The sequence below is a fragment of the Spodoptera frugiperda genome, chromosome 10, assembly GCF_023101765.2.
Source record: "Spodoptera frugiperda isolate SF20-4 chromosome 10, AGI-APGP_CSIRO_Sfru_2.0, whole genome shotgun sequence".
In the NCBI taxonomy this organism is placed as follows: Eukaryota; Metazoa; Arthropoda; class Insecta; order Lepidoptera; family Noctuidae; genus Spodoptera; species Spodoptera frugiperda.
The window spans coordinates 10,689,603-10,711,709 of record NC_064221.1 but is presented as its reverse complement, the minus strand read 5'-3'; the positions used below and the strand labels follow the sequence as shown (position 1 = coordinate 10,711,709).

The 22,107-nt window shown below is 38.3% G+C and overlaps 1 protein-coding gene across 3 annotated transcripts in view; it reads left to right on the top strand.

Annotated features, from left to right (window-relative positions):
- LOC118277740 (uncharacterized) overlaps positions 1 to 22,107 on the top strand; it is a 138,039-nt gene that overhangs the window by 72,209 nt on the left and 43,723 nt on the right. For all 3 annotated transcript variants that reach the window (XM_050696143.1, XM_050696141.1, XM_050696142.1), the window contains 11 exons: positions 1,815 to 2,139; positions 2,943 to 3,057; positions 3,376 to 3,495; positions 3,961 to 4,194; positions 4,677 to 4,783; positions 6,473 to 6,591; positions 7,822 to 7,910; positions 8,278 to 8,395; positions 8,833 to 8,930; positions 9,222 to 9,363; positions 9,908 to 10,025. In XM_050696143.1, coding sequence (XP_050552100.1) covers positions 1,815 to 2,139; positions 2,943 to 3,057; positions 3,376 to 3,495; positions 3,961 to 4,194; positions 4,677 to 4,783; positions 6,473 to 6,591; positions 7,822 to 7,910; positions 8,278 to 8,395; positions 8,833 to 8,930; positions 9,222 to 9,363; positions 9,908 to 10,025 — 1,585 coding nt within the window. The remainder of the gene's footprint in view (positions 1 to 1,814; positions 2,140 to 2,942; positions 3,058 to 3,375; positions 3,496 to 3,960; positions 4,195 to 4,676; positions 4,784 to 6,472; positions 6,592 to 7,821; positions 7,911 to 8,277; positions 8,396 to 8,832; positions 8,931 to 9,221; positions 9,364 to 9,907; positions 10,026 to 22,107) is intronic.

Sequence of the window (22,107 nt, the reverse complement as noted above, 5' to 3'; positions counted from 1 at the left end):
GATTATTTAAGACGGTTATCAAACATTGACGTACGCCGTTTGATATACATTTAGTTCTAATTTAATATTCTATGACTTAAGTAAGGCCTCTGACTGAATACACATCATTCGTTAATGATGTTTGTCAAGTTATCTCAAATAAAAACATAAGTTATCTTTTATACGCTCTTAGTTTTAGAAGAATAACATGAAAATTGGGTTAAAACGATAAATATTTTCGTTCGCTTCAAAATAGTAAACATGGCGTGCCGCAAGGAGCTATATTATGACCTACATAGTTTTTATTGTATTGGAGTGGTTTATCACTGCCATTAACTTTCCGTCGTGTATCATAAGACCTAATTGTACATTCTGTTTTATAGTAAACATACCTAGATAATGAAATAGACACAATATTTATTTTTATAATGATTAAAATAAAAGTATAATCTTGAAATTAGACTCTCGGAGATTGTTGCTTGCTGATAATACTAAACGTGTCATATATGGATTTTTTAATTTGCTATGCTAACGTTATCACGGATTAAGTGCACTAAAAGATTTTATTTTGATAAAACTAGATATGTACCCATTTCTTTTTCAGTTTTTTTTTGCATGATCATCATTACTTTTGAATACAGTTTTTGAGTACATGATAAAATATGTGTCCTAACAATTGATTTGTTAGAATTGTTATCAAAAGATAATCTTTAGTCAACCGGATATTTTTGGTAATTGCTTATATTACTAGATCAAGTTTGCTCCTTTGTATGGCTACCTATAGTACAAGTTAAAAATAACTTTAAAAAATCTATACTTTGGTACTAAAATACACCTCAGCCTAAATAGGTATGCTAATTAAACACAGGAGCAATATATTTATACAGGTGACGATCTGTATAAAATACGAGTAACACTTTCAAAAACAAATGCAAAATTACAGAGCCAAGGTTAAGTCGTAAATTAAATATTAACACAATACAAAGTATGCAATTTGAATTAACCTGATAAAACCGGTTTTTATACAAACAAGACGAGTGAGTAATGTTGATGTCATGAAATAGTAAACACATGAATGGGTGTAAACACATATTTAGCTAGAAATTAAAATACGCTTAGAGCAAAAACTACTTTCTTCGGGGATAAATATAAGAAAATTTGTACCGATAAAAGAAATGCGAATTTATACAAAGTCTGCCTCTATATTACAGGCACGAAGCTACGGCATAATGTCACTATGGGGCAGCTTAATGTACTAGTGGCTTTACGTGACAGAATATAAAGATAAACTTACAATAAAATTAAAGATTTAGGTATTGAAATTCTTCAAATATGATTCGTTTTTCTCATTAGTGTGTAGTGTATCGTGGCAGCGACCCGGCGCGGTCCATCTGCCCTGATAACCTCGGCGGCTGCGTGGCGATGTGCACGTGCTTCTAGCGATGACTCGAACATTCTAGAGCTTTGTTTTACACCGACATTTTAAACTACAGTTATCGCCATGTCCAAAATTTACTTCCTCTGAATTTGATTGTTATCGTGTCTGAGCTATCACAAGCTACCTACAGACTACTAAAAAATGTATACCTGCAACAAAAGAGTTTGATACACTTTCCCACTTAGATATACTGCTGGAACCGGAATATATCTGAGTTTCAATCGAATACGTTAATCTCGATTCAGATGAAGATCAAGATCAAGATCAAGACAAAGATGGACCTGAAATTAGATATAGCTACTGTTAACAAGTTGTATGGTCGAATAACCCTAGCAAAGAAACTTTCAAAGTTCAAAATAGTGACAAACTTACTAACAGCACACTCACATTGTTACAGATGCGCGCAGTGCCAGCGAACGAGCGCGTCTACACGTTACGGACGCGGCCGCCGTCACTGCTGCCGCCGTCGCCTCTAAGCCTAGCGAGCTCAGGCGACAAGTCGCTCGCCGCGCACACGCACTCCCCGTCCCTGGAACGGCCGGCCAGCCAACCCTCGGCCCCCGCCACCACCGCCAGCTTCGTCTGCTACGTGTGCGGGGTCAGTGCCCCCAGCTCACAACTAAGGCTGGTCTACTGCTGTCCAAACCCCGAGAGAGAACCTTATTACCCTTTTATAACTACGCTCAAACCTCATCCGGATGCCAGTCCAATTAGTCCACAAGGTGAGTGCTAGTAATATATTTTCTTTATTCTCCATGCCCCTTCCAGACTTGATGCTCTCATACATTGTCGAGAACCGAAATATCATCTTAATACTTGCTTGCCACTCGACCAGTTTTAATAATATAGTGTTAAAAGTGAAGAGGAAAGATAATATTTTTTTTTACTTTATCTCCAAGTAGGTATTTACCTAAACTCAATCATAAAGTGACGGTAATGCACTGGGGATTCCTATGTCAATAATGCAAGCGCAAAACGCAATTCAATTTGTGGAGATAAGTTGCTCATTATTATTGCTTATCAGTTATCAGTTACCACATACAACGTACGGTTTGAGTTTACAAAACATTGAAAAAATATATTAAAAATAAAATCATCATAAGACCATCTTTCAAAAGAAAAATAACTGTACCTACTTCTAGAATACACATAATTTTCATTATTAAACCGAAACAACGTATTAGTCGCATCTTAATCTAGTAAATACAAGCATATTGACTTTACCCGCGGATTTCGTAAGAGCAGACTAAAAAGACTACACATTTGACAGAGAAAGGGTAGCAGCATTCTCTGTTAAATCTGAACTTTTTTAAATGCAATCTGCAACTAACGTCTGCAAGATATTGGCACACTACTCATCTGAAGAAGAGACCCACGGTCCATCAAGGGACGGCCACGGTCTGTTGATGTTGTTTGTTAACAATTTAAACGCCGTGGTGGTCACCGGTGACCGACGTTAGTGGAGGATTTGCCTTCAACAGTTTTCAATTGGCAGTCAAAGACTTAACAAGCGTTGACGTTACAGGCATGGTACAAATATGTGCGTCGTGTTACAAAAGTATCCCCCACAAGTACCCGGCGTACGGAGAAAACGGCGAGCCCAACGCCGCGCACAATAACACACACACTAACAATATTAGGTAAGGTATATCACCATACTGCGTCATTTTGTATTAATATCTCCCCAAAAGTGATTACAACGCCATCTGCAATACAGCAAATTTAAAAATTTATCTATGGAGGAGAAATGTGATGATGTTATTAAATAATTTTATTTTGTTTTGTTATGAAGAGTTGTAATAACAGCTTAGTTGAGCTATACAGTCTTCAATACCAATTAATTAATCAACCTATGCTTTCTTCAAACCAGATGACGATTCTTATCATCTAAAAATCCCTTGATTCTTTACTTTTTGCTTTGTGATGTTCACTCTTCCATGACTATGATTTTGTTTCAGATTTAAGCCATATGATATCAAATCTAGTTCGAGTCAATCAAATAAGAGGCCGTCGAATGCGTTATCGAGTAGTCCGCAGAGCCAGATAGTGTCAGGGGAAAATGGCATGGGACTGTACAGGTATGTACTCAATATCCAAGGTTTATAGTATAACTTACAAAATATATTTATAGTTCTTCATTTTCAAAGATCTGGGTGTTATCTTTACTATAAAAATAATTTTGGTTTGGTTTTCCTTCCTGACGCTATAACTCCAGAACGCACGAACCGATTTCCACGGTTCTGCATTCGTTGGAAAGGTCTCGGGCTCCGTGAGGTTTATAGCAAACAAAATTCAGAAAACTTAACATTGGTGGCGAAACGGAGTTCGCTGGATTTGCGCTAGGGTTCTCTAAAAGTTAAAGCGATGGTTTTCAAACTCTGAGGGGAATATAAGTTTTTAAACTGACATGGTCACTAACACTATTATTAGAACTTATGACGGGATATTTACCATGATTATTAGAACTTATGACGGGGTTCTGAGGGGGATTTCTGGCGGTGTACTGTATTGATTGTCATTTATGTTGGTATGTTTGTGCACAGATGCTACGTATGCGCGGGTTTGTTCCCGCAGCAGTCCATGGAGTGGCTGTCGACGGTGGCGGAGTACATGAACTCGCACGCGATGCACTTCCCGTGCCTGGCGGGCGCGGGCGGCGCGGGGGCCGCGGCCGGCGCGCGCGGCACGCGCGTGCTCGCCTGCTCGCGCTGCGTCCGACATCTCGCCCGCCAGTGGGAGCTGCTCGACGCTGAGAGGGTGCCGCTCGAGCATCGCAGGTACTGTCACTATACCACCCGTGGATAAGCTGCTGCTTATCGGTCTTCAACTTTAACCAACAGCTGTCAGAATGGTTGGTGTGAGAGGGACGGAGCTATACAACCTACATAGCTCCGTCCCTCTTGCACTGTTCAGTGATCGACTATTCTGACACAATTGTAATAGCAAACTAAGGCCCCTGGTAAAATAAAATTACAGCTCTTGAATAGATACTTTTTGATTAGAAGGTGGTTTTGTGGGCTCCCAAGTGGATGATGAAAGGATTATAAATTAATTAGTAAAATTGATAACTAGATAAAATGATTAGAGTTGCGAATCATTCACAGCTTAACACCCTAAGCCTATGAACTGTTGGCCTCTCATAACCTTCACTACAGATCTAAACTAAATGTAATTCAGTAACATTGAATACCAAATCTTAGCTAAGTGAAGCAACGAGGCATTGCAATTATGAATAATACAAACTGGCATTTTGTTTCAGATACAGCATCCCGTCCCCCCTCCCGGCGAACTCGTCCATGAACGGCGAGCGCGTCATCCCCACCCCACCGTCAACGACGTCTGACCGGACCGTCGCTAGTAATAATGGTGAGAATACTACTTTATTATTATTTATTGTACTACACTAACAAATACATATAACTATAATCTAAACAGTAAATGTTTAACCTTTTAATCCGTTAAAATGTTAGAAAACTATTCAGTCTTATTATGAAGCAACTGAATAAGTCTTGAAGAAACATATTATTATGCATCAGAAAAAACTATTAGATAATGTAAATTAATTATTATATTTTACATACGTAAATATTTTTCATGGTAACTCGACTAGTTTCGAGCCATTGCGGGACTCGTAGCCTAAAGAAACATTGCATAACAAACGACATGGTAAACACTATACAATGTACATTAATAAATAATAATAAATAATGCCCAACACAATCATATAAACGCAAGCTGAAATAACATCAAAATATTGATATAATTCGACAGAGGTTTATGGATGTCATTAAGTCATTCCATTTATCGCTAAAGTATTTAATTTATGATTAACTGCAGGCTTTATGTACCTAACTTAATGAATAATAAAAAAAAACTGGTTTCTGGGGTTCCCCACAAACTTAAAACAAAACGTACTTATCCTTTTTATCTTAATTTGTAATGTCATTAGAAGTTCAATTGCATTATTATTGGTACACCTATTTAGGAGGTGCTTCGACAAATTGGTAAAACAATTACTGACTAATGTGCAATGAGTATGCAATATTTTTAACAGCTGCGATTATAGTGTGTAATGTACGCTTTAAACCATATCAGTCTTCTAATAAGAGAAAAAAATAAATTTTAGTAACAAACTATCATACTCAGAGACATTTAGTGATTTCTTAAATTATTCCGTAGTGATTTTGAACCGAAAACAATTGCTAAGTATTGGATTAAGTAACATAAAAACAGTACATAATAAATTGATCGTATAACGAAACGTGTCACTGACGTATTGACAGTTATAATATTTCATTGATGGTAGAAAATACTTGTCAATTACTAGTTAAAAAATATACTACTACCGTACATCAGTAGTTTAGCGGCACAAAATGACGACGCAAGAAGAAACAGTTAAAATGAAGTTAAAAATCAAAAGAAAAATAGTATCTACGGATGAAGCTGAATGGACGATCGAAAAGACTTGTACGTACAAATAGTTATTAATATAAATAAGATTGAACGTCTGTTACTTTGTGATACTTTGTTAAGAATGCCTTGTGTTGTGTTTCATTGTGTGGGAGGTTATCGGAGGCTCAATTCTCCCTCCGTCATCTCCTATCTTCAAATTCTCAACCCTCCCAAAAGGCCGACAACGCACTTGTGACTCCCCTAGTGTTCCGGGTGTATATATCTAAGTTCAGCTGTGATATGAACTGATACAGAGCTGCGGACTACCTATTAGGTTTACCGGGGCTCCGGCTCGAATGCCAGGAGTAAGAACGGGATGGTTTTTAGTTAGTAAGAGTCTGACACTACCTCTCACCTCGCTCAAGGCTGGACAAGTCATTGGATGATTTTCCCCACTAAAGAAGTTGTGATATGAAGATGTAGTAGTATGTTAAGTGTCATTGGCATTTTTTCTCAGAGTAGTCGGATAGGAAATGCCGGCCTCATCTAGCTATTAAAATATTGACGTGTAAAAGTGTTATTTTATAACCTATTTACAGAAATAAATATCATTTATCATCTATACTAATATTATAAAGCATTTATAATAATATGTTGTTGCAGCCTGTACATCAATATACTGTTTCCTGTGCGGGTTGCACTCCGACTTCACGTTGGGCCGCATCCTCTACGGACAGCCGCAGGGCAACGCGCCATACTTCCCTTGTCTGCTTACACACCAGGTAAATACATTCCATTATCTTTGTTTCATAAGTGTATCTTCTGTATGTCATTGATATTTTTGATTAGTACACTACACTTGTAACAAGTATAGCTTAGAATAAGCACCTAACTTCACTCAAAGATAATTCAATTGGACTTTTCAAAAGTGATGAAAGACTGACTTTGAGTGCCAAAATCTATTTTATGATAAACATTTTTTTTTTCTAAAGTAATGTAAATGGGTAACATCGAATTCATTCATTTAGTAAATTGAAGTTATTCCTCAGTGTACTGCAGTGTTACACTCACTTTTACAAGCTATGGTATTTGTAATAGGGACTAGCTTGCTACAGACTGAGCTTATACGCACTGAGAATTACGAAAATACAATTTATATACATAAAATTGAGTTACTGTTCGTTAGTCTCGCTAAAACTCGAAAATGGTTGAACCGATTTGGCTAATTTTGGTCTATGAATTATTTGTGAAAATCCAGGCAAGGTTTAAAGTCAGAAGGTTTAAATGTTTTTAGACAGTACGAAGTTTGCCAAGCCAGCTGGTACACAATAAAATCATTAGTCCATGCAGTCATTCTTATCAAGGCAGTGTTTTGCTAAAATTGTTATTTAGTTGCATGAACAGTTTATGCAGGATTCACCATCAAGATAATTATAATGATTTAATCATCCCACATTTACGTAATTTTAAGATTAAAATCTAAAGCAAAAGGCTTATTTTATAATCTCTTGTGTAACGATGATGTATTGTTGTTTATTTACTAAATTTCGCTATGTCTCCTTATCTGCATCGCATCGTAATTAGTTGAACTTCTTTTGTAATTATTGGCTGGATTAATGTGATAAATGATATTGTTTTATGTACTTACATAATTACTTTTCATTTTTAAACACAATTTATTTCAGTTGGTTGTTGTAGTTTGGCATCATACCTTATAATCACACTAATATTATTATAAATGTGAAAGTTTGTTTGTTTGGATGTTTGTCTATCAACCACGCTGAAAGTACTGAACGGATTTTCATGAAATTTGGTATACAGACAGTGTATGAGGTGACTTGAGTGATAAGGTTTTATCCTATGAGAACGCGGATCTGCTGGCAGAAGTTAGTGTTATAAGTATGAGATTTAGCATAAAATAGACATCACTTCTTCTCTCATCTATAAATTGTAAAACATAAAACCATGCTATCATGTTTCTATAATACTAATGACATGTTGTTTCCGTACAGAGCCATCCAAACGCGGAGCAGTTACGCGAGGACGGGTCCGCACTAGTCTGTACCTTCTGTTACCACTCGTTACTCAGTCAGTGGAGGAGGTGAGTTGGTTACATTTATTGTAATATACATACATAATAGCTTTTTTCGTTTCCTCTAATTATTTCTTATGATTTATTTCGATGCGGGATGCAAGACTGTTATTCATGTCCCTGAGACGCTCCGGACGTCAGTGTGCCGGTGTTTTAATAATTGTATCTATTGTAGATCTTGGCTTACGGGAGTTGTAGTGGTTTGGGAGGCTGTGGCGGGCTTGTCCCATAAGAAAATACATAATAGTTAGATTTAAGTCACCGGTCAAATTCAATTAATATCACGTGGATGAGGATACTTATTGCTTATGCAGAAGTTTCATATCAACGAGATGAAGTTATCAAATAAATTAATGATGTATGTTTGTGTGTGCAGGTACGAAACGTTAGGCGGATATCCTCCGGAACGGCGGGTGTATAATACCCACGACTACCACTGTCACCTCTGTGGCATCAAGACCTATAGGAAACGAGTTAGGGCGCTACCTATTAAAGTAAGTCAAGGAGTGTTGACGCCCGATATAATTACTGAAGGAGAGGCTTGTTTAATAATTCTTAATTTTAGAATAAAATTGACATTAGACGAAGGAAGAATTCCAAATGTTCAAACTTGTTTCATCGATAAAACTTAATTATAAAACCGATGGAAAAATCGTTAAAGTTATTTAATGGTTACTTCACCCAGTCCTTAGCAATTGTTTGTGATACAAAATCGTTACTAAGGAATAGTTTAAGTAATCATTAAATATCTCTGAGTGCGGCAGAAAGTATCATAAAATGACAATGTAACATTTGCATAAATGTCATTAAGGCTCATATTTCGATTTTATGACTAGCTTTTATACAAAAAATCCAGTTAGATGGCTACAATGTCTACGTGGATATCTTTAATATCATAGTTCTTTATACTAAAGCAATACATTTGTTTCAGGAATTCCCATTCTTAGTGCAAAGGCGGACTGAAAATTCATTATTATTAGAAAATGGCGATTATGCCGTAGTATGTTTAGATTGTTATGAAAGTTTAAGGTTTGTATCACTTTATTTTCCTTACTTAAATAGTTTAAGTACAAAGTAACTTATCCTTGTCTTTATTCCACTTAATTAGATGCTCAAAGCCTGCTTTTACCTTTACTATAAGTTAAATGTAGTTAAGTATTAGAACACAGATATTTCTTAAATATACGAATTTACGTTTTAGAACATAATATGACTGGCAATTTTACTCATTACGGAGTTAACGTAGTTGGTGAAAAGGCTTAAATAAGAAAAGCACGTTAATTTGTAGCAGCATAAGTAATGTAGAAGTATTGTACCCAGGACGCAGGCGCAGGACTACGAGCGGCGCGGCGTGCCGGTGGACAAGCGCGAGTACAACTGGCTGCAGCAGCCGCCGCCGCCCGAGGACTCCGCCGACGTCACCATCGCGCGCCTGCCCTCCGGGGACCGCTCCGACAAACTCGTGCGTACACACACACTCACTCACTCGCTCACTCACTCGCTCACTCACTCGCTCACTCACTCACCCACTCACTGCATCATTATTACTGCTAGAACTAACATACTTCATGAAACGACTGCAAGAAAAGACGTCTCTGGGACGCGCCGGACTTCAGTTTTCCGATGTTTTCATGGCTGTATCTACTGTACATCCTGGCTCACAGGAGTGGCAACGGTTTGGAAGATTGTGGCGGGCTTGTCCCAACAAACAAATGACTGTAGTAAATCTAATACATTTTGCTGTTAGTTTTAAGGATAGAATCATCATGATGATCTGACAGCACAACTTAGATATGCATGTAAGCAAGGTTAACACCATGATGCAAACAGTAACTAACTCATAGGCCACAACTAACAATTCAAAATGTGTCAAAGTTAAAATGCTATATCTAGCAAGACAATCATCTTGCTTGATGTAGCATTTTGCTTGATCAAACATCTTGTCTTCTTACCTTAATATAACGTGTACCCGTCGCTCCTGAAGTACAGTATGCGTATGTGTGCAGATCCCGCAGTCGCTGGTGATATCCCGCAGCAGCTCGAAGCGCAACAGTCCCAAGCAGCCCGCCGCCGCCGCGCTCGACCGGCGACTCACGCCCAACAAGATCGACAAGCCCGATCAAGGTTAGTTACTACTACACAGTAATTACAAACTTACTTATTTGTTGTATTTATTAATTTGTTTTCAAAATGATTATAAATAAATAACTAAACGTTTGGCTGGTAGAAAATGCCTACGGTATTAAGCCCACCTATGTGCACATTCATGTGCATAAAGAGTAAATAAAATGTTTACTGCCATCGCGGTCCGTGTTGATCTACGCTAGCGGAGGATTTGACTTCAAAAGCTTCTATCGGCAGGCAAAATTCTAAACATGTTAAATTCTTCGAAGACCTTTTGCTGCTGTCGGAACAATGTTAACTTAAAACGTGTGATAATTGACTGATGACTTTGGAATACTGAGGTTTTTCCAAAAAGAGAAGATCATCAAAGCAGATATTATGTTGTTTTAAACTTACAATAATTCTACGCTCGACGTTAGAACAAAAACAAAGGAGTGATTTTGGATTATAAACATTATAAATATTTGTAATGACAGCTCTATAAAACATTAACGTGTCAACCTACTCAAGTAAGTTACTACATGAGTACATGACAAACAACCGACATACGACATAACACAATTTGTGTCGCATCGTACGTAACCTAAAACACTGGAAACACAAAAACAAAACCTACTTAGAATACAAAACCAGTATTTACCCCGAGTCCGTCTTCACTCGGAACCTTTTAAAGGCTCAAGCGTCTAATATGGCGCATAACAATATCGCCGCTAAAATGGTTAACCACCTGTGGATGTCCATAAAGTGCTTACCCTCCTTACCCAAGATTCGGCAAAGACTAAGTGCCATAACTTTTGTTGGGAGTTTTACACCTATCTTGGTGTTGCCTCTGGGAGGCTGTTTGCTTACTTTGATAAGCTGTTTGTTGATATAATAATGTTTTGAATGGAATATTTTATAACTGTTCTGATATTACTATGTAATTTTTTAATTATGTTTGAGTGTTTTTTTTTTAAATTGACGTTCAAACAATTTTATAGTAAGTATTCAAAGCACTGATGAATGTTATACTAAATTGTATTGCTTTCAGTATTATTTCATCGCATAGCATTTCACCGTGTAGGTAGAAAACAAACTTTCTTCATCGGTGTATCGCATCTACGTAGCCTAATCTATCTCCCCACACGAACCCTACTGGTAACAATACACCATCTTAAGTGCGCGAGGGTATCGCTGACACCCGTCCCCTCTACCCCATACTTCCCCCTCCATCCACCTAGCCACCGTCTTTTGTAAGAGTTCCGAGCACTTTATTACCCTTTGTTCACAAAATAGGGAAATTACTTAATTCAAAGATTTTTTTCGGGTTACGAAAGGTCTTGCCGAGTTTGTAAGTTGATTTGTGTTTACGCAATCCGGTTCCGCCGGGTGTTGTACGCGATTTTCTAGGAAATATTTTGTTTTCAGACTTTTTATTTGGTTTGATGAATTGTCGACTTTAATGTGGTTGGGATTGGATTGAGATTTGAGTGTTATTTGGATACGCTTAAAAGTATAAGGTGTATAAGTCGAGGTTTTTTTATTATGTAATTACTTTGTGATATACATATTGATTGCAAGGCTTCTCCTACCAAGGTACTGTAGAAAACTATGCAGATATATCACGTATCTTTTGTTTCAGCACGTTGACCGAAATGTAATAACTTAATGCAACAAACAAAAAGCGCTCTTATAGCATCTCTCATACAATACTATGTACAAATAATATCACATTGAAGCTGCAACTGTGAGCTATGTGTCATAAGGTTTATTTTCCTGTGCGTCGTGCAGTGGCATGTGTCGTTGGTATAGCGAGTGTGTCGGGAGGAAGTCTGGATAACGTTACATATTGGTGTTTCGCGTATATTGTGTTTGTCGTGGTATCGGGGGTGAGCGACAGCGGGGTACAGGGATTTGTACGAAGTTCGGAATGTCTAAGGAGAACGATATTTCATTTAAAGGTAGAATGTAACATTAGCTTTAGATTTCAACCATGATTGTCCCACTACAGGGCAAAGGCCTCACTACCCTCTTTCCACACCTCTCTGTTTGAAGCTTTTTGTGTCATGTTAAATATTATAACTTTAGAATATAAACTGCGATTACTTACTTGTCGTGAACGGGTCTCGGGTTAGATTCCCGCACGGAGCAAATCTTTGTGTAATCCACAGATTGTTGTTCCGGTTCTGGGTGTCATGTGTTTGTGAAATTGTATGTTTGGCAACGCACCCACGACACTGGAGAATATCCTAGTGTGGGCCAAGATTTTTACAAAAAAAAAAAAAAAAAACAAAAAACAATACCTAAGGCACTATATCTCCCAGGCTATCCACTAGCCATTCCAGCTTAAAACCAGTACAAATACCAATTTCACGTACGATCTAACCTCATCACAAGTCGCTCACCTGTTGCTCACCGCTCGCATCTCGCCGCGTCCATCGATCCGCTCCCCGCTATAAATTATTCCGCGCGGAAGTGACGCGCTACGGAATTGATCCGCGGCCACACAGTCTGCTTGAACACAGCTTATGTTTGATTACAATATGTCTATGTCTACCAGCTACTATATGTCAGCGGCAGTGGTGTGGCGTAAAGTGTGAAGTAGTTGAGTAGACTATGAATTGTGTGACATGGAGATTTAGAAAATAAAGACCCAATCTCTTTCTTCCCAAATGCTTTGGGGGGGGGGGGAATCAACTGATGACGTCTTCCGCCTTCTCGAGTGAGGCGAGGGAGTGTCAGACTCTCTCATTGACTAAAAACCATCCCGTTTCTGTTTCGAGCCGGAGCCAACCAACAATAGACTGACAAATCATTGGGAATTAATCTGGTGTGACGCATGTCCATGGACGGCGCTGATTGCTTACCATCAGGTCTGCTCGTTTGCCCTATTATCTCTTAAAGAACAAACAATAAGTTTCTCTTTTTTAAGATTTTCTTGTATAAAAGCTAATTACTCACCCCAATCTCAATAAACGAAAACCTTTTCATTTTGGTAATCAACAAAACTTTAAACACAAATGAAAATACCGAATACTAAGGCGACAATATTAGAAGTCGGTCGGGGAGGACGTTGGACAATGGTAGGAAGCTACGGAGTACTAATTTGAGGGTCTGTGGGAGCCGCGTCAAAGCCCGGATTATTGGAAAGCCATTTGTGGCGCTGCGAACACTGAGGTGAGGTGCGGCTCCATTCATAGAGGTTTGGGAGCTATGTCTTCTGGTATAGTGAACGGTCATTGTATTGATGATCTTATTGATACCAAGCACTGATTTAAAGGCATAGTAACCTATCGAATTATAGTAAACTGAACAAATCTTTACTTGAGTAGACTTCAATAATCACTCGGATGGAATAACTGATGAATACACCATAAAAATCTGTTTAGTAGTTTCCGTGTTACAAACAAATTAATAGGTAGACGCGACGATGATCTAAGGAAGTAATCAGTACAAAAATATTCGAATGTTCCTTGTTTTCGTATGTCCCGCTTCCCGCTCTCGTTTCGCTGTTGTCATCGAGCGTATTGTTTCTCTGAGCCCGTACACAATAGACGTGCCGATTGCTAGCGGAGTACTTCCAGCACGCTCCCACACCACCGCCGCCCTGATTTGTCAGCCGCAGATTATACAAGATATTGTTAATTAGTCAACCTCCCCGTCTCGGGAACAATGGATTCCCTTACCTTTGTATATCACATGATTCCATAATAAGAATACCGAAATATTTGTTTTCATATCAAAGATTCGTTTACCGATTTCCAGAAAATTGTATTATATATACCTATTCGGTATTTACATATCGGTATCAATGGTATTATAGCAATTATATTCATGTTTGTAATGTATTGGATTTGTTGCGATACTCGGAATCAATTTGAGTGAATCCGGGCAGGTGATTCTGTTGGGATCGGTGTTCTCGATATTAAAATGAAATTTTCATTTCATATGTCCTGTTCGGTGAAATATTATAAATATATACAGTAATTATTGCATTTTCGGAGATACATGAAGTGTACTCATACAACTCGTAAAGAATTATTTGGTTTTTAGAGCATTTATATTCGTTTTACGAAATACATGATTTAATTTATAATTTTTAACATTTACACCACCCCAAGCAGTGAGCGGAAAATGTATCAGTTTTTAAAACGATTTTCCGGCCACAGTCACGTAGCCACGAAACCGGTAACGGTGCCCGCAAACGTTCCCCGCCGGGCGCGGCGCGGCGTGGCGGGACGGGGCGGGACGCGGCGCCGACATACCGATACATGCATGAAATAACTTTACACTACTCGCCTTGCTCGCCTCACCACTGCCTCGGTCGAGCTACTGGCGCTAATCACGATACACGTATTTATTTTGATTTATTAAACGTTCTGTTTAGTTTTTGTTCACGTATTTAATTGGGTTTTGTACCTTTTAGATGGTTCGATTCATATTTCCTAGATAATCAAGATGTATAAACCTTATTGCTCCTATTAAAATTGATAAATATCCTCTATCGTCATTTCATCACTGTCAAGTTAACCCATAATCCACCGTTTTGCTTCGTCCTAGTCGAGTAACTCTGATAATAAGTAGGAAATGAACAAAATTCCATTAGCCTGTTACTTGCGCCAGTATAAAGCGATAGTTCAACTTTGTTCCGTAGATGGCGTTGGCGTCCATTGTAAAGCAATGTTCCATTAAAAAGTTAGCTAGTTGTAAATTTATTATGCTTCTCATCAAGTGGCCAATGGGAAAATGTTCTTATTTCTTACTCATTTAGATTTTAATTTAGTTGTATAAAAAAATCCGCACTTTACACAACATTCGACAGTAACAATTAAAGTAGTGTTATTCAATTTTATATCTTAAATTAAACTACTTAAGTTTCATTTTCCCTTACACGGCTTGTACATAACATCAGCTCTATGATTAGTAGCGACCACTATAAGAAGGGTTTAAGGGCTTTCCCTCGCTACCGTCTTATGTTCTCGCACACACGTGTAGCTTCCCACGACTGGACAGCAACGTACAGGCGTACATGTACGGTGTACGTACATTATTCAGGAACAAGCCATTTGTTGACCATTTCCACGTAGTATACGGTAGACGTGTAATTGGTATCGTTATGTTTTCAATTTACTTATTTAGTACCTGTGCGTTTAATATGATTAATGTCATGCTTCGGTACGAATGGGCCGGTATCACAGAAAACCGACTTGAAATAACGCTTGCGTTGTGTTTCGTTGTGTGAGTGAGGTTATCGGAGGCCTAAATACCCCCCTTTCCAATCTTCCCAATCCCTGATTCCCCAACAAGCCTTAAAGTCCATAAGGCCGGAAATGCACTTGTAACGCCTTTGGTGATTCTAGTTTCCATGGGCAGCGGCGATTACTTACCATCAGGTGATCTGTCTGCTATTTTACCAGCCTATACCATAAAAAATAACTCACCTTTGCTTACAATTCTTTGGAAAATAAGACATTAAATTACTCTTATTACATCATACACATGTATTCTATATCATGAAATTAAACAACACATCAAAAATTTTAACTTTTCCGACACGATGTGTCCGTCCCAATAGCCGGTTTGTATCGTACGGAACGTTACTGGCGCCCAACGCGGGGCAGCTGTCATATGTTACTTTACACCCGCTTTTGTTGCAACCCGCACTAAGTTGAAGGCGAACTTAATACATACATGATGCTTGTTTCATACGGGCTTGTTACAAATGGGTATTATGTAACATGTAACAGTGTATTTTATTAATGTAACACTTTAGGTATTGAATGGTCTACGGCTTGATAGGTAAATAGGCGAGTGTTGAAAAGTTAGTTTAGATATTTCTGGATACTATATTCGAGCCGGCACAATCGTTACTTATATCTAATAATTTATATGATCATACATTATGTATCAGTCGAGGTATTGTTGAAAATTCTAAAGTTGTTGTTCACTCAAATAACTGATGTTCGTGTATAATCGAATGCATGTAATGATTGTTGAAGTTTGGAGAGTGTGTCGTTCTGTACTTGCTATAGTATAGTGATTTTATTATATGTTTATTCACCAAAGTAAATGCAATTATAGTAGATGTTCAAACTGACTTATAATAAAATACATAGTACAATAGACTAAGTAAAGTTAAAAGAAGTCGTATTGTGCCGTCTCGAGTGCAGCGTCGCTTTGTACCGACCGGCCGATGTTTGTGATAGCAACCGCGCTTTGTCGCGGCCACTTGTCGCTGGCTCTTTGAAGTCTGGACCTCACCACTACTACTGTTGACAAAGAACACACAGACCTCTCAAAAGAACATCGTTAGAGAACTGAGATGACGATTGATTTTAGTATCTGTGATATTATGGAACTATAATTCATTAGCAATGGTTTGTTAATCAAGTTGTAGTACGTGCAAATGCCAGGATTTTTCATGGAACAGGGGCAATCGTGCAGACTGATCTCTGACCTGTATATACCTCTACCGTAAGTTCAACGCAATAGTATTTATCAATACTCGATAGCAACGACTTAAAATTGTTGTATGGCAAATTTTAGTTCCATAAGTGACATGCAGAGGCGCTGTAAAAATTGTCATCCAAAAGAATTACGTAGTCGCTATTTAGTATGGACAAATCATGTTAGTTTCAAGTTTAAACTCATGGCGCCGTCCATAGACACCCGTTACACTAGAAGAGTTGCCAGTATTAGCGAACTAGCAAGGAACATAGCATGTTACCCAATGCACAGCAACAGAATCATTATTTTACATAATATATGTACATACTGTAAATGTCGAAATTGGCCTCGCACATAACATCAGCACCGACCTCCCCCCTGTGTACATAAACAGCTCACCGCCACTATACACATATCACATGAAATTATCAAATTAATGTATTACACCGTTACTATATCGACGACGCACATGATTGACCCTCCGTTTGCCCATTCATATTGACATGTGCAGACAACGCAATCCAATCAACTATCTATAGCTACGCATGTATGTATGTAGTGCTTCACAATGGCCAGCGAACGGCTCTCAGACTCAACTCGTATATATCATATATTGTCTACTATTATTGTATGTCTGTATGTCTGTATTATATAATTGGCAGCTTCGTTATCCGAGTGATCACATAAGAGGTCTAGTCGGATAGGTAAATAGGTGGTATTGGAAGTTTTCGGAAAGTTCACTAGGTGCTATTTGAAGGCTTTCGGAAAGTTTTTATCGTCCATCCCAATTCAGATTAGAATTGTACTATAGAGCATAAGGGTCATTGATTATGTTACTCACTGCCTACGTACTCAGAGGTATTTAATGATTACTTAAAATATTCCTTAGTAAAGAACTATTTTGTATAGGTAGCCAACCGCTAAGGACAGGGTTAAGTGATCATTAAAAGATTCAACGCTTGCTATTGTACTATCGTAATCTATCGATCCGCCATACTATTAAGATAGGTGACAAATTTTCATGTTTATATCTATCCTTTTCAATAACAAAAGGTTTATTGTTTAATAATTATGGATAAAAAGCTACGTCGTAAGTTTATCCTTTATAATTAACAAAAAGTGATACGTTTAAGTTATTCTGGGAAGATTTTAATGAATATTGCAGTAAGCATTCAGCTCGATCCACGTCGACTGGCGGGCTTTGTGCCGTACAGTGAGTGACATGATTTTTTGCACTTTTTAACAGGCTTTGGGCATAAAGTTGTGGCTTTACGGAGTTGGTGGAAAGCGTGTTTCAATAAAATGTGGACAGGAAAATATAATTCAATTTACCACTCATTTTGAGAGGAAACGAAGGTTATTTTTTCTGAATATTTACCCTGAATGATGGTATTCTTCCGTAAATAATTGGAAGACTTTTTACACTCACTGATTTTCTCCTTAGGGAACTTTTCCTATAACATCCGGATATGGACGAATTAGGATGGAAGATTTTGTATAGATACATTCTAGGAAACCTAAATAACTTCCAGTTAAAAAGTACTAATTAGTATCTAGTTTAAAAATATGTTTTCTGAGAACTCCTAACATATTCAACCTCATTATCTTTCGTAGTTCAATGTTTTAAAGTAAAAGTCTTTATAATATTTGTACGAAACATACCATTCCAAGTAAAATTCTACTTTATAGCTCCTCATATTTATCTCAAAGCGTATGCTTAGCTCAGAAAGTCAGGAGGAGTCTGAGGAGGGTCTGGGTGTCATGTGTATGTGAATATGTATGTGTATGTGTATGTGAAATGTATGTTTGTAAACGCACCCACGACACAGGAGAAAATCCTAGTGTGGGGCAACGTTTTAGATAAAAAAAAAAAAAAAAATTGGTCGTCAGTCACTGCTGTTTATTTTTATAGCTCGTACAGCGACCCGCTCGCTGCATCGTTCGTCATTCCCCAGGACTCTCTAATTGTTTCGATTCGTTCGTATTCTACTATAGTTTGATGGTTCTGATTCATCATGATAATTTTAAAAAGATTAGATAGAAGATACCACATTTAGAAGAAGAACAATTGGAAGAAGAGATGACTTCTGTGCAAGTAATATTTTCTGCTAAATAGGCTTTAATGAATGTCGTTCCACTAAACATATTGTATTGTTTACAAAAGTCGCAAGTTATCTTCAATTATTACTGTAATAGATACGAATTACTTACCAAGAATTTTCTCTTGAAATAAACAACATGACAATGTTTTCCCGCTTTAAGCAGACCATGTCGGATCTAACAGCGCGGGTAGTTTGAAAACAGAGATAAAAATCTCTTCAGCACGTACTTACGTATCTAGTTGTAGTGTCGACGTCGTGTCGCTCGCTCGTGTGTCGTGTATATCACAGAGCCCATTAGCGGCGCTGTCACGAGCCAAGCGCTAACCACAAGCTCGCATTAGTGTTAAACACCCACAGATAGAGACCATACAGGATTGTTATGCCAGTTCTTTGCACACACACAAAAACCTACAAGACAAACTAAATACAACAACTTTAATTACATTTAAGTATGAAAAAAAAAGTAAATATATAATAAACAGTACTATAATTAAATTCATAAAAGTACTTTAAAATTCATCTACAGTTCGATTCCCGCAGGCTCTCAGTTGTGTTGCATTCTCTTCTCTGCCTCGGCTTGTCTGTTATTCCGGGAACTGGCGCCCAACGTGGGACCGTAGATATAATACGTACACATACAACTGATGCAACGATCGATCCCGAACAACGTGCCTTGTTTTCTATTTTGAGATTGGCTGCTGGTGATTGATGTTTGTATCCAAATACATCTCCATTTTTGTGATTGGTTCGGACATTCATAACTGTGTATTTGATAGACAGAGGGTATTATACTAGTATAGTCTTCGTATTCAAAACAACGGACCTCTCGTCATCCCCTAAACAAACAAGGCGATAATAAACCAACAGAGAGCTCACACAATGTACAGATTACAAGCGCACCACATTAAACCGGCGGTTATCTTCAGTTCGCGACGTATGCCAACACAACCCGACGCACGAAGGTAGTTGGAGTTTGTACTGTCTACCCTTTTAACGAGAGGGGGGACTGCTCGCAGCCGCGTTCGAACGCGATATGAATTACAAACAATGGAAACCGTTGACTCGCGTTATTGAGTGTAAACTATTTAGAAATTGATAAAACAGAAGAACGCATTAATCGTCTTCTTCTAAAACCCTTAACAAAGTCCCAGATAATGAAGTGTCTCAGTAATCAACGTAAAACAACATAATTACAAGTTCACTAGGTACTTGTACAAGTAACAATTAGGAAACATTTCGCTCAATATTCAGCCGGCGTATCGTTGGCGCCCAGCGTTTGGCCCGGCGCGTCCATGACACGACAAATTGTACTTAAAGCTAGACGTAATCAGGCGTAATGATGAGCTAAGAGCTCAGCCCCGTGTAATTACAATCGTTTGCGTACATTTTCATTTACTTTTGTTTACGCACATCAGGGTTGCTTGTTCATGTTGTATTGAAATTTTTATTTAAAATGTTTAATTGTGGTCAGTTGTTGGGCACTGTTAGTAATCTGCGTTATTTAATTGTGTTGCTCGTGTATGTTCTTCCATTATTTGGCTACTGTCCCGCCGACTTGGTCGAGTAACTCTCCCGCTCAAAGGCACTCTGCTCAGTATTCCGCTGGCGTGTCGACTCGCCGCCAAGTATTTACTGCTCCGTGTACCGACAGCGGTGCGAGTAGCTACACTAGCTCGAGAGCTTTCTTTGTGAGTCGCCCAGCGTTGGGAAATTGTTATTAGCTCAAGAAACTTGTTGGGGGGAATCTCGTTATATCTACATTTTCTGAATGCTGGAAGAAGTCTATTTTTAATATTCTCACAAGTTGTGGGGAGGACTTTTTTATCAATTTCGCTATACTCTGTGGGATAGCTGAGGTTTGTTTAAATTGGTGAATGTTAGAATGATGGACAGAAATTTTAGTCTGTAATCTAGTTCAAAGTCAAAAGACTAACTTTTATATTTTGAACTCAACATTTTTGTTCTCTTTGCTTCAACTGTCGTGGTATAGGAAAAGTATTTACGTGGGGTGACTCGTATGTAAGTAGACGGGGCGAGCTGATCGTGGCGCCGATAGCTACAACATACTGCGAGGGTGATAATGACATGCGAAGCTACATGCTGGGTAATCATGTGGGAACTCAAGATAATGATGTACCTGTTCCAATAGGTACTTGTATTTTAAAGTCGAGCTACTTAGGTTTCTTGCACAATCACTATTGGAATCATAATTTTAAGGACATTTCCTTGTGTACCAAAGTATATCATAGTCACTTTGTTTATTCTCCTTCGACAAGGAAACCGATACGGCCATGTGTGTCCCGTCCTCTGATAGTCCACTTTACCCACACTCCCCCTAATGTAAACACTGGGACACTAACACGCTAAATTATACGGAACTATTTCCACTCTCCCCTCGATAACAGAAGAAATAATGCCAAACAAACCGAACTTCTGAAGGTCTTACTAAATGGACATGTGTCATACTATCATTGAAACATTGCCAAAAATGTTTGCAAAGGAATTTGTACTGTGTATCTATTGTAGTAAGGTTTGGCTTAGTTTGAGGGCGAGTGGCGCTTAAATCGAGTTTGTGCATCAAGACGTTATTGCCGTGCTACCCCCTTTTTACGAGCGCTTAATCCCCAGGTCGCTGTGTGTAGTGGAGAAATGTTTCCATTATACGTGCGGTACGAGATTTTCTCAATTATTAGAAACTTTCTATTAAAGAGGACAGTAGCATCGTTAATTTTTCTTATAGAGCCTGTGCATTTTGTTAATTATGGATAGGTAGATATACAGAACGTTATCTATTTGGATGATTTTGATTTTGGTCATTATCAGTTTAAAACGTAGACAATAAATCCTAGGAAGGAGAGGTAATGGTATTTTTTGCTTATGTTTTCTTGTGATCTGCACTACCATTTCGTTTTGCGTTAAGAAAAAATCCCACTTTGTCGTCAGTACAACGTACACGTGCTCTCCACCGGCGCATGCGCGTCGCTACGATACGGGGCGCGGACTGTTGCGATGTCCGCCCGCTACACGGCGCTCGCTATGTGACTTTGTATGTACTTCCTCGTCGTGACAAATTACTTTCCAGCTATTATAGTCACTGCTGCGTTGTTTCGGCCTTAAAGGTTGGCCTGATTGTAAAGTAAATTAATTCTATAGTCTTACTTGGAAGTGAAAATCTGCGGTTTTATGTAGCTATATCTAACTTAGTACAGGAAAATACGGTTACTTGATGGTGTCAACTCAATTGTCTGTGTATTCAACAGGATTCTCTTACATTTTTCAAAAATGTTCACTCTTTTTTGTACTTCGAGACTGCTTTCAACAAACCCACAAAACGTCTTACCACAATCTCTGCCCCTCTCTAAGATCGTACTTCTTTAAAATACGATCTCATGGCCCGAGTTTATTTAATGCAGCCCGCTTTACGACCCAACCCAGTCTAATGAAATTATGCCTTCATCAGATTACGGGTTCCTCCAAATTCGTTTTTTTCGACCCCCAACGGCCGGCGAGTAAAGTAATGAACGCCGTCAGCCGAAATTTTAAGATTCCGCAAG